This window comes from Rhea americana, unplaced genomic scaffold, assembly GCF_003343005.1.
Source record: "Rhea americana isolate MKP2758 unplaced genomic scaffold, rheAme1 scaffold_243, whole genome shotgun sequence".
Taxonomy (NCBI): domain Eukaryota; kingdom Metazoa; phylum Chordata; class Aves; order Rheiformes; family Rheidae; genus Rhea; species Rhea americana.
Window position 1 is genome coordinate 1,176,306 of NW_028186361.1, and position 12,788 is coordinate 1,189,093.

Sequence of the window (12,788 nt, forward strand, 5' to 3'; positions counted from 1 at the left end):
TGGACCAAATGCGACGGCTTTATTTGTCGGAAACGCCCAACGTTTGCCAGCATCACTTTTAAACTGTTGCCTGGCCCCTAGCTAAAAAGCTTCAGGGCTACTTTAAAGGCTGCAGACCTTTACTAAGTTGTTCAAATGGTTATATTGCATTTGCACAATCTTCTGACTGCAGGTTGAAAATCCTTGGTATCAGATACCCAAAACACATAAAACCGAAAGAGTTATAGCTCCCCCCCCTTCCTCAGCCTGTTTCTTTTAAGTCCAGGTGTCTCNAATCTTCTGACTGCAGGTTGAAAATCCTTGGTATCAAAAAAAAAAAAAAAAAAAAAAAAAAAAATCCCTATTTGCCCAACTTTCCTCAGCCTGTTTCTTTTAAGTCCAGGTGTCTCTGAATCTTCCCCAAAGGGATTTTTTCATCTTGTATTTAAGTACTAAGACAGGAAATGAATGCTCTTCTCAGTAGACTTAATGCCATATACACTGATAATTATCACAACGCACACAGTACTTAACACCATCTACAGCAAGTAGCTGTTGCGATGGTACATGTACATCTACAGACAAGGACATGAACAATATAAAAGAAACAGACAACGATGATTATTGCAGCAGCTCTACATCCAGCTATCATCCTCATACTACACCCTTTTCATTCTAAATCAAAAAAGGAAAAAAAAACTCTAACTACACTTGAAACAACTGATTTTTTTTTTCTGGTGAAACAAGTAAAGCAGTAGAATTTGGTATCAGCAGCAGTGGATTCATAGCGCMTGCTTTCTGGAAGAAAGGCTGAAAATTTGGGTAAAAAGCAAGTATGACTGCAGCAGTTAGAAATAATAAAACCAARTTTTCAAACATTTAAACACTATTATGAAGATGCTCATAGTTTAGCATGTACAAAAATGTTTAAAGAGATCAAATACAGATTTCTCAGATAAACTAGAACAGCTATATACAACTGAGAAAAAAGGTTGCAAAAAGATCAGAAATCAATTCTGGTAGAATACTCCCCACATGTAATTAAAAGACATATATATGTGTGTGTGTGTGTGTGTGTGTGTGTGTGTGTGTGTGTGTGTGTGTGTGTGTGTATACACACACACACCTATGTGGCGACAGATTTTGTAATTGGTAACACAGTGTAAGAAGGAGTTGCTATGCTGCCATGTTGACAGAGTAAATCCATGGAAGCACCTCTGCTCTCAGCAGTGTAAGACACAACCGCAAAACACTGTTCTCAGCACCCTCAGTCTCCCTATTGCAGACAAAAGCTTATGTTACACCAGCTCATAATTCCAAGATCATTATTTCCAGTTACAATACTGTAATACTACTCTATAAGCAATACAGAAATAAAGTTTGAATAATGCTTTTAAAATTCCACACCTCAATCTGAATCCAGTGTGAAGGTTCAGAGATCTCCCTGAAACYGACTGTGCAGACACTTCCATGGAATATCTATGCCCAGGCTGGAGGGCATCCAAAGCACCTTCCCTCTTCCTCCTCACTTTTTCCCTCCCTGCCCCCAGTGATCAGCTGTTTCTACACAGAAAAATGGAATAAGGGGATTGATGTTTTGAAACTGATGTACCATTTTAATGACTTACCTTTACTGATCCTGTCCTGTGTACAATGCTGGTGATGTCTCCTGTGATCTTTACTAATTAAAGTGTTAAATAATCATCACATTCATTGCACATTGTTGCAACTAAAGGGGGAAAGGAAGAAGGGTCAGGAAGAAGTCATTTTATGTTTAAAAACTTAAAAAAAARTCTTATGACTCTACTATGTATTAAACTTTTATATTATTTTTATATATTATATATTAWTATGAAAATATAATGGCAATATAAAAATGAACTATGTAATATCAATGCACAGACTAGGTGGAGACCATGACAGTCATAAGAATCAGTGTGGAAACCACTGATCCATAGTTACAGGACCTTAGGCATTAAAGAAAACAAAAGCTAGAGGAAAAAAATCAGAGCCAGGAAATTACTGGAGAAAAAAAAGCAAGACTTCCACACATATTAAACAGAAAAAGGGGGGGGGGGAGAAGAGGGACATATGTGTCATTAAGATGCAGATTTCTGTTGCTGACAGATCCAACTACACAAAGCCCTGAGCAACCTTGCCTGAATTCAGTGTTGACCTTGCTTTGAGCAGGAAGCAGGCCTAGAGAACACCTGAGGTCCCTTCCCATCTAAATGATTCTAAGATCAGTAAAGGAAGAGGAAGAAAGATGCTACAGAAAAACACAAACTAAGCCATCTGATTTGATGAGTAACAATCTTAACAAACAGGTAATTAAAAAGTTAGACTTATTTGATTTTTCTTTCTATAAATGTGGTGCAAGAACAGACATAGTATGTGACTGAATAATACGACATCACATGAAACTAYACCTGAAAGCATCAGGACTTTATTCCCCCCACTCATTACAAGATGTCCCAGAGYGTACAATATAAAGGTTTACATTCCTTCTTATGTAACTGTTTCCTTCTCTTCAATTCTGAGGTAGAGATACAYACATTTCCAATTTGCATTTAAAAAAATCAAATACTTAAAAAACTCTAACCATGATCCAGACATAAGGGCAATGTGCAAGAACACAAAGTCTTTTTTTCCACTACTAATTGCTCAGACAAATTGGTCATCAGGTCAAGGCCTTTAAAATTGGTCCATTAACTCCATGAAAAAATCCTGAAAGTATCAGAGCTGATGTCATGGTGGGGCATCATCTAAGGCAACACTTCTAAGAGGAGACTCCYCTGCCCTAGAAGCAGGGCTGTCAGGCAGAGGTACAGAGGCATCCATTTCCAAGCTGTGCTCCTTCTCCAGATCGCAATTAATGTCAGAATTTCCTCTGTCGCTCACCTCTCCCTCTGAATCTTCAGTCAATTTGTCCTGGGCCTGAGCTGACTCCTCAGAATCTTCCTTTTCACGCAGAAAGCTACAAATCATATTAGGCCTGCTGTAGGAAAAATCTCTGTCCTTGATCTGCAACCATTCCACACCATCTGTCATGAAGAAGAAAAACAGGCATTAGTGACAAAAGCAGTTAGAGTTAACAGTAAGTATTTCTTAAGGTCACTGTTCCTTAAGGCTGAGCCAGAGCAAAATATAAAGAAAAGAAGCGCTTAGGCTGGAAAGCAGTCTTTCAAGAATTAGGTCCAATACTAATTTTCGTGCTCAGGCTCACCATACGGTTGAAACTTCATTTTCCTTGAAAAGTAGGGCTAAGAGTCACAAAAAAATATTTGATAAAGAAATATAAATTTAAAATGGCAGAGAAACTTCCCTGTTGATAAATTAACAACAATATGCACAGGCTAAGCCAACTGTACTCTATATTACATAGCAATAGGTTTCTCTTCTCTGTCATTCAAGAAGAAAAGATCCTGGAGTCACTGTGGTCCCCTGAACTCAACAGCTCAGTGCCTAAACAGCAGTCACAATGGAGACAGAGTGTTAAGGATCTATTAGGAAAGTAATGAAAAGCAGTAACATCATTATCCTGAGATAAAAAAACCATGCTATGCTCATGTCACAAGTACTGTGTCCTGCTCAACCTATATGGTAAAACTAGAAAAGAGAAATAAGAGTTAGCCAGTAAGTTAGCTCTACATGGGAGAAGACACCCCCACATACGCACAAAAAGAAACCCAAATCAATCAAGAAGCCCCATAGTAAAATACTACTTTTTGTCTGTATGATAGAACTGCAATTTGAAAGCTAACTGCCATCAGAAGTGGTGGAAGTCAAAAGTATACACAGATTCAAAAAATGAATGGACAAATGAAGAGGACAGAGCTTTTATAGACTATAGACATCAGTTGTCCAGATGAGCACTCTTGCTCAGAATATTCATGAACTGCTGGCTGCTGAACAGTGAAAGGATATCCAAACAAAAGAATCACTTATATATATGCTTTCCTCCTTGCACCTTTCCCTGTAAGCATCTGCTACTGCCATAGTCAGAAACACAAATACAGGACTGAAATACCTTTGGTCTGATCCAATTGATTTGGCAATTCTATTGTATTTAGGTGTCAGACATCACACTGGAAAACTCTCAAAATAAGTTACGTATCATTCAAAATGCTGGGAAGATGCAGTGAAACGAATACAATGTTTGTTCACCTAAATCTTCGTTCGTTTGGTGGTGCAATAGGGAATGACATTAGAGATACTGTAACAATTTGTGCTATCTCCTGAACTTAACAAGCTCTTAGAACACATATCCTAAAGACTCCGAACGAAATTAGAATTCCCCTGCCCATTTCAATAGATCTCTAGGAGGTACATATTGTCAATTTACCAGATGTTTYGGTTACTTACAGTATTAAGTTTCTGTCAAATTACACAAAAACTGTTTTAGAGCAAGTATCATTGCTCCCTGGGAAAAAAAATTGCAATACTATCTAATCTAGTCTAATACGTTAGTATATAGAGACGAAAAAATGGTGCATGGTACTGATAAGATGCTGACTTGTGATTACAGTTCTAGATGACATTTCACACTATCTCATATGAGCATATTCCAGCTGAATATGCCCTCATTTAATGTCAAATGGCTACACATATCCTTAAAATACAAAGCAGTACCACTGACTTGAKGGAAAGAAGCAACCAAAAGCAATAGGACATTGATAAAAGAGTATTACTGTATGTAGTGGGATACTTTGTATCTGAATATGAAAAGAGTACTGACTTCTAAACAAAGAAACACCACGAAAATAAAGCAAATTTGTAAGTATCGAGTTCTGCCTATAGAACAAAAATCAAAATATATGGTCTAATAGGTATATCTTTGCAAGTGAGTTAAACTCAATTACAGTTACCTTTAATTCAGTAAGAACAATTCAGTTATAGTATATAAAACATGGAACTTTTTACCAGGCTATTACAGATCCAAAAAGCTATTAGGCAAATTAATGGAAGTTTAAAAAAAGAAAAAAAAGAAAAAAAGATCAATGAAAAACTACTACACAGAAAGATATCACCTCTAACTTCAGAACTAGTGTCAAAATTTTTAAGATGACAGAAAAACAAACCACAAATTATCAGCGTATGTTTGTCTTGTTCTTACACTCCTCTCTAGGCACCTCCTACTAGTCACTTTTGGAGATACTACCAGGCAGGAGGGATCTCTAGACCGGATATGAGATGTGTGTGTTTGTTTAAATACGTGTTTGTTCCCTAATGGATTACATTCCTATGCATGTCAATGTCCCTATGTGTAAAAACAGAGGTACTAACCGACATTCTCCTCGCCTTCCTTCTTCTCTGTCAGAAGTGTCCGTGTCATATTCAGTTTCTTCATTGTATGACACTTGTATTTCAGCTGTAGCTTTTGGTTGCCTTCTGCATCTACTATGAAGAAAGGAGGAAAAAACAATTCCCAAAATCCAATTATTATAGTGAATTCCATCACCAACTGAAATCAAGACGAAAACTCATTTTGAACCCCACAGGCTATCACAACAAACAGGACATCAAATTATGTTAAATTACCATGCTCTGTGTTTTCTTCAAAAACCAGACAGGTTCCCAAGGTATCTGTGGAAAACAAAGTGATAGAGTTTYAGGGACTAATTTCTATCAGACAGAAACATGGCATTCACTGGGGGAGCATTCAAAATATTCAAATTTCTGGTCCTTTCTGAGGAGCCAGCATTTGGCAGCTACCTTGCCAACTCAGAAACAGGATTATCAGGCTCACTGTCTGTAGGTCTCTATAAGGGAGTATTTCAGATCATTTTCTTCCCAGTTTTACCACCATAAGGCAAATGATAGAGCTAMGGAATGCAGAATATGTCAATCCTTCTTACATAGGACACAGTAATGCCCCAGAATAAGCACTTACTATGTCCCACACTTTTCCCTCTGAACTACCAGCTGGTACACTCCAGAGCCAGCTTTCAGRCGTCCTAGCCAGTAGGTAATGTGAATGCATGGTTAATTTAGAAGAATGAACACAGACTGGCGCTGCTCTACACAGTGTTACACAAACCTTGCCCAGAAGTTCAGCACTTCCAAGTCCAGAGTTCTCCATTTGCAGTGAAATTAACTAACTTTAAGAAAGTTCTTTTGATCATGTAAAAAAGGAGAGAGAACATCCATGTTGTTTTTCCTACCTTCATATTCTCCAGCAAAGACGTATCTGTCTACTTGCAAAATGGGCCTCTCCGTCTCTATTCCCTACAAAAGGGGAGACAAAATTACACASACTCCAGGTCTCCATCAGTCAAGGCAAGCTCCTTGATATTCGACCAGTRAAGACAGACACAGTAGAATCCAGATTAAATCATCATCCTACATCAATTCTTGAAGAGGTGAGTACAGTTTAAAAAAATAAAAAAAAAMMCAAAATGTAACATAACTTAACAGCAAAGTAAGCTTCCATCACATTGTTAAYGGGAAATAAAAAGTTTCTTTTGATACTAGAGAAAAATAAGATATTCCAGATTGTAATTTTTTCCTCAAGCTGTCAGTTTTCATAGGAATAAAATGACATTTCTAAAACAAGATTTATACAAGCAGATGAAAGTTTTGTGAAGGCTATGATTTTACAGGTAGCCAACAAACCCCTGAAAGAAGAAGGAGGAAAAACAATCAAATTAATACTTAGTTATGCTCCTAAAATGTACTAAAAATCTTTAGTCATTACAATTGATGATGAGGTCTTTCGAATAACTGAGGGGAAAAAAAAGTTGTTTTTATGGGAGGCTTAGTTAAGCAGAGGTAGTAGCTATTAGAAAGCGATTAGTGAAATCTTACTGTACAATCAGTACTTTAAAATTGAAAACAAAATAATTTTCATGACAATTTTTCAAYCATCATTATACATGTTACTTTAAGTTTAAAGAATGGGCCTACTGATACTGTTTYGGTATTACAACAAAACCAGCAATGCTGAACTGCTATAGGTTAAGTATGAGGAAAAGTGTGAAGAGAAAGAAGGAAGAAATAAAAAAAAATTAAAAAAAAAAAAAGAGAGATCAGCATACAGAGGACTGAAGAAGTTTAGATCAAACTGCAGCCAGCTCTTATTGCCTCTTAAAAAAAACCCACCACACCTCAGCTGTAAGCTAACAAACAAAAAGTGGGTGTATTTACATGAAAAATGTAGTTATTTTTTAAAATCTCTACCTAACAGAAGTTCCATAAACTGAGACTTTTGGAAAATACAGATGGTGGGAGAAGTCCAGCAAAAAGCATTACAGAATCTACTCCARTGTTAGAAGCTTCTGCCATTACTGCGCAACTACACTGTGAAAGTGCTAGAAATTGCTGTCATTCAGGGTTTTTTAAATGGGGAATGGAGTAAGGTGCCAGCAGTCCTATCAGCTCATTCCCTACCTGTGCAGTAGGGTCTCATTAGTTCTATTGGCATTGAACCCTTTCAAATATACAGGTCAGGTTCCCATCATAGATCTTAATATAAACATATCTAAAAACTACACTTTGTTAAAAATGTATGTCTGAATAGAATATATTAAGGTAAAATTCTTTAAATAGTATATGGTAATCAACATTATTCAGATTATGAACATAAGCATATGCTAAAAGTTTTCCAAGATGAGAGACTGTGATAAATCTAAACACCCAAGGAGCATTGCAGTTTGCCACAAATTTAGCAATTTTCACTAGTATTTTTAACAAATAGAAGTATTTTTAAGATCAGTAGGATTTAAGCCACGGGATTCTCTTTCTGCTGTGGAAGTTGACAGTATCAGTAGCATTAAGCTAGTATGTAGAACGTGAATTTTTTTTACTACAAGAAATCCACAAAAATCCAAAAATKTCAATAGTATACAGAAGTAATGTTTTTAATATTCAAAACAGTTTATTTCTTTGGTTAAATTAGCATTCCACTTTGGACTATGAAGAAATGGAGACCATCTTTGCCTTATATCACCAGCATCACAGAAAATTTGATAAGCAAAATAACACAAGACACAATCTTTTACCGGGGTTTTAACAACAGTTTTCCATGATGCAAGACAAAAAATCTCAAGGACTGCTTTGTGTGGAGGAGAGCAGGCATATAGAGCAGAATAGGAGGAGAGCAGAATAGGATGTGGTATAAATACACAAAAGTTTTTCTAGAAACATTACAACAGAATCCCAAAGCATAGAATTTAAAGGAATCATATTAATACTATTARAAATATGCAACAGTTCAGTTACCACAGAATCATCTGTAAAACACATTTCAAGTGACTTGGGTTAGACTTGGGAAACAAACTGCCTTAAAAAAGCATCACATCTCTCCAGCTGAGATTTTCAGAATTGACTTCACTACCTCATACACATTCTGATTAACGGCATACTCAGAGACATTCTCCTCCATCTTTGCAGCTGACAGTTTATCAAATGTCCAATTTCAGAAAATATTTGTATACCGATTATACTTGTACTCTCTACACAGCTCTCAATCTAGGGTTTTTTTTTTTGGACTAGAAATTAAATTTGTCCCATACAAAGAAACTAACTAAACAACTCAAAATAAAAGCCACGGGATAGCTAAGCCTTATTTTTGCAATAACTTTGTAGTGAAGCAAACAACSTAACGTCCAAAAGTGTTTACAGAATGCTTAAGACTTGATTTACATCTGCAACAGTATAGTCTGCCAGGAAGTATCTGCAAAAAAGCACAGTAAATACAAAATAATTTAAAACTATATGGGCTTTACCTGCCAGGTGCGTCCAACTTATTTCAAGAAATGCACTTATCAAATTTGACTTAAAAACCATTAAATTTAACATTTTTAAACTAAGAGCACATCATTCTCAGAGGAAATAATGGTCCTAGCTTTTTTTTTCCCAGACATTTGCCTAATGCTATATTCAGAGACCACATGTCATTTCCAGCATAGGGAGCCCAATAATCTGTAGCCAACTTATTGTCAAGACAGGCATGTAATTCCATACCAGAGATTTGATCTAAATTTTATCAGCTTCAAGGAATTTGGAAACACCTCCTAAATTCCTCCTTGTTCACAGGTATACTGACTTACCCCTTTCCTTTTGTGCCGTAATCACTCACCAAAATCTTGCATTTGTTTTCACATTTTTCTAAGAAGTCTGAATCAATAATTCCTGACAGTTCCACCATGACCAGTTGTTCCTACAAAATAAATTTACAATATTTAATCTATAATTTATGTATTTGAGCTAAGAGRAAAAAAAAAGGAGCATTCAAAAAACCAGATCTTCAACATACTCCMAAAGTAAGTCAGGCTCCCAAATCCTACTAACTCTATATTTTGATTGCAGAAAGCGACAGCGATGATTCTGCAATACACTGAGAAACGTAGTGGTCCACTATTCCATCAGACAACTGTTTCACCTCTGAATTTCACAGCCTTTTCTTAGCTACAAGAGAGTTTATGTTGCACCCTTCAAAAACTAGTTCACTATGGTATAAAATTTATGAATTACATCTGCTACRTATTTCAAAATATATGTTCCTTACTATTATCTTACTACATAACATAGCAAGAAAGTTAAGCAAAATTTTATTTTTAATGGTTATTTTTATCTGTTTACAACACATTGCCTTGAAGTCAGCTCCTTTCTGTAATTCTTCATTTTGGGTGAGGAAAGCACATATGCATCGATCCTCGAAAACCTTTTTTCCTAAAGACATGAGAAGTTTTTAAGGATCACCATCTACTAMGCATCTATGAAAATACACAATATTAGAAGCATAACAGCTAGATTCTTTACTTTAGGGCTAGCAAAGCATTATCTTGTTTTGGACGTCACGGGGGTAGCAAGTGAACTTAGTAACGTGCTTTCTGACAGCACTACTTCCACAAGCCTTTGAGTGAAACACCCGCCACGGGCACGCCTTCCCGTGGCGCTTGTGCGTGTTGGCGCCGACTAACCTCCACCTCTTCTTCTTCTTCTTCTTCCTCTTCCTCTTCCTTCGCTGCTTCTTCTTCTCCTTCTGCTCTCTCGCCCTCCTCCATCGCCTCCGCCACCGCCGCCATGTCTTCCATGAGCGTTTCTTCAGCGCGCGCCACGTGAGCCCAGCGCCGCCATCTTAGAGGGCAGCCGCTCCCTCCTCCCTCCGGCGGCGCCGCGAAACGGCTCCCGCGGCCGCGGCGGGGCGGGGCGCGCGCGCGCGCGCGCGCTTGAGCGGCCGTTAACAGTCTGGCGCGCGCGCGCGCTTGGGCGGTCGTTAACAGTCCGGCGTGAGGGAGGGCTGTAACGCTGCGACGGGCAGCGGAGTGCGGGTCCCTGGGGAAGGGGGAGGAGCTGGGCTGGGGTGCGGGCTGAGGCCGGGGTGTCGGGTACAGGGCTGCGAGAGCAGGTAGGCAGCGGCGGGGCTTTAGCGGGTGAGGAGGCGGAAAGGAGGAGTGGCGACGTGGAGGAGGCCTCCTCCCCTCCGCCGGGGCGGGAAGCGCCTCCCAGGGTCGGAAATGTGCGCCGTGTCGCTGTGCCTGCCCGCTCGTCCCGCCCGGGCCGTGCCCGCCTGTGGTGGCGCCGTGTTGGCGGTCGGGCTCTCCGTCTGTGAGGCTTTTCACAGACGCGGCGCTCTCCCAGCGTGCAGTCACGGCCCGTGGCTCAGTCTTCTTTTTCCAAGTTGAGCAAGGCAAATAAACCCTTCTAAACAGGATTCCCCCCCCCCCCATCCTAGTAGTCCATTTCTGACACCTGCTCAGTCATTTCGCTTGTGTGCTAACCTTGTATGCACCATTGCAGACTTAAGGCTTTTTGAATTCTCCTGCAGTGACAGGAGCAGTTCTGTGTTTCAGCTGAAAATGTTCTTGCTTTGTGCATGGTCAGGCTGTGTTTGCCGTTCTCATGGCTTGTGCCTGATGCCTCCTGGTTATCTTGTCAGGTTCTTGTGCATGCCTTTTTTATTTCCATCAGATAAAGGTTTCTGAGATAACATGATAATTTAATTCTTTATAAGTACCCGATCTTGCACTCTATAATCCTCAGTTTCATACAGGTTCCTGTAATGTAATTCCTTTTTTTTTCCCTGTATACTATCCTTTTATCCTTTACTATACTGTACTATACTACCCTATTACTATTGTTTCTGATTTGTGCCAAAAGTTTCTTCCTACTCTTATGTCAAAATCATTAATTAAAATTATAAATAAAAACTTGTCCCAAAGAAATTCACTGTAGATTTTCTTTCTCTACTTAACCTCCATCTTACAAACATAAATGCCTGTATGGGCACCATGTAGGTGTTCAACAGTGTCCATATAAATGTGATATTCTGCATTGCTGCTTCCTAGAAAAAAATTGAYGATCTTAAACATTTGTTTCTTTAGTAAGGCAGTGCTAGGCTTTATTTCATTTTTCATTAAGGATCGTGTTTTTAGTTGCTCTTTCCTTAGAACTTGCATGCCACTGTGGTAAGGATAGATAGCCTATAAAACTCTGTTRGCTTTAAGTAGAGAAAAAAGGTTCTGGGACACTTCCACTTTTAGCAGAAAAAAAGGCAAAWTGCAAAGGCTTGAATTTTGACTATGGAGGGTGACAAGTGCAGAACAGATGTTTGATGTTTTCCAAATGCTGTTTGTCAGATAGTTTAAAATAGTAGTTTGTGTCATTCACTTAGTGTAGGCTGCTGTATTTAAGGGTTTTAGAAAATAAGAGAAATAGGTTTGTGAATTTCTGACTTCATGTTCTCCCACTAAGAGATCAATTAAAAAAAAAAATTTAGAGAACTCGTTTAAAAATTTTTCTGCAGGTTTTTAACGATCTTCTAACTTTTAATGAATTTAAAGCTTTTAAAGCTGTATGTAAATGTTGCTGACTTTAGCTAGTTGATCTTATGCTATTTAATCTGAGTGCATGTGTAGTAAATCCAGCCTTTTAATAACTCCTAGGTACTGGTTTGTATTCATTAAATGAGAGTACTTAGCAATTACATTTTTGCACTGGATATTCCTGTTTTTAGATAGAATTTATGCAACTCTAAATGAAATTCTGTCTGAATAAAGTAGAATAAAGTCTCTGTTCAGAATGTATATTTAAAAATTAATTGTCATAACTAGCAGAACTTTTATAACACAAATTCTATCATCCTCTTTTTAYGGATGGAGAACTGAGGATGAGTTAAATGACTTGTCCTGGGCAAGTCTTGCTTATGAGAACACTGAAATGTGTGCCAGCTCAGCCTGTGTAGTTCATAYATTGGCATGAACTGCTGATGAAGGAGCCAGTACATTTGTTTAATTTTATATCAGCCTAAGTGTCATGTAGTATCTGGGGTCATTTCAGTCTTCTAGACATCATGAGTCAGAGCGTGCAGTTGTATGACTGCAAATTTTTGGTGTGTTACTGGTAAATGTATTATCAGAGAGACTCTAGCTCATTATCAGGTTAAGCTTACCATGGACGTTAATGGCTTGCATTGATCTATCATACCTTGGGAGGGTATTTCAACAACTCAGCTGTTACAGAGTAGGATTAAAATGATGCTGTAGGGATCCTCTGAGTCTGCCAAGGAGATTGAATTGCCTGATGAGATAAATATGGAAATASATCCTTTGAGGATCCAGGTTTTGGATTTCTGAGACCTTTGCCTCAGCTAACAACCCTGTCAGTACTTGAACAGGTTTATGTGTGCATGCTGCCAGAGGCAAGTGTCTAGCTGGTAATTAGGACAGTTTGAGGATGTCAGTGACACCCAGATGGTGAATTTAAAATAAATTACAGTGTTTGAGATCTACATATGCAATAGGTATGCATTAGTAACTTCATTTAGTGTACTTGCAGTTTAAGCATGTTCATGTATATTTTAGATT

The 12,788-nt window shown here is 38.2% G+C and overlaps 1 protein-coding gene across 2 annotated transcripts; it reads right to left on the reverse strand.

Moving 5' to 3' along the window:
* Positions 1–2,397: 2,397 nt before the first annotated feature.
* On the reverse strand, positions 2,398–10,137 carry GTF3C6 (general transcription factor IIIC subunit 6). Of its 2 annotated transcripts, none has more exons than XM_085306648.1 (6): positions 9,903–10,137; positions 9,059–9,139; positions 6,144–6,207; positions 5,521–5,565; positions 5,266–5,379; positions 2,398–3,023 (listed from the first exon to the last, which is right to left on the reverse strand). In XM_085306648.1, the coding sequence occupies exons 1-6, from the start codon at positions 10,014–10,016 to the stop codon at positions 2,728–2,730; spliced, it is 714 nt and encodes a 237-aa protein (XP_085162774.1). In that variant the 5' UTR covers positions 10,017–10,137; the 3' UTR covers positions 2,398–2,727. The 2 variants fall into 2 exon arrangements, with proteins under 2 accessions (XP_085162774.1, XP_085162775.1); XM_085306649.1 differs by having other exon boundaries at positions 5,266–5,376; positions 9,903–10,136.
* Positions 10,138–12,788: the final 2,651 nt, after the last annotated feature.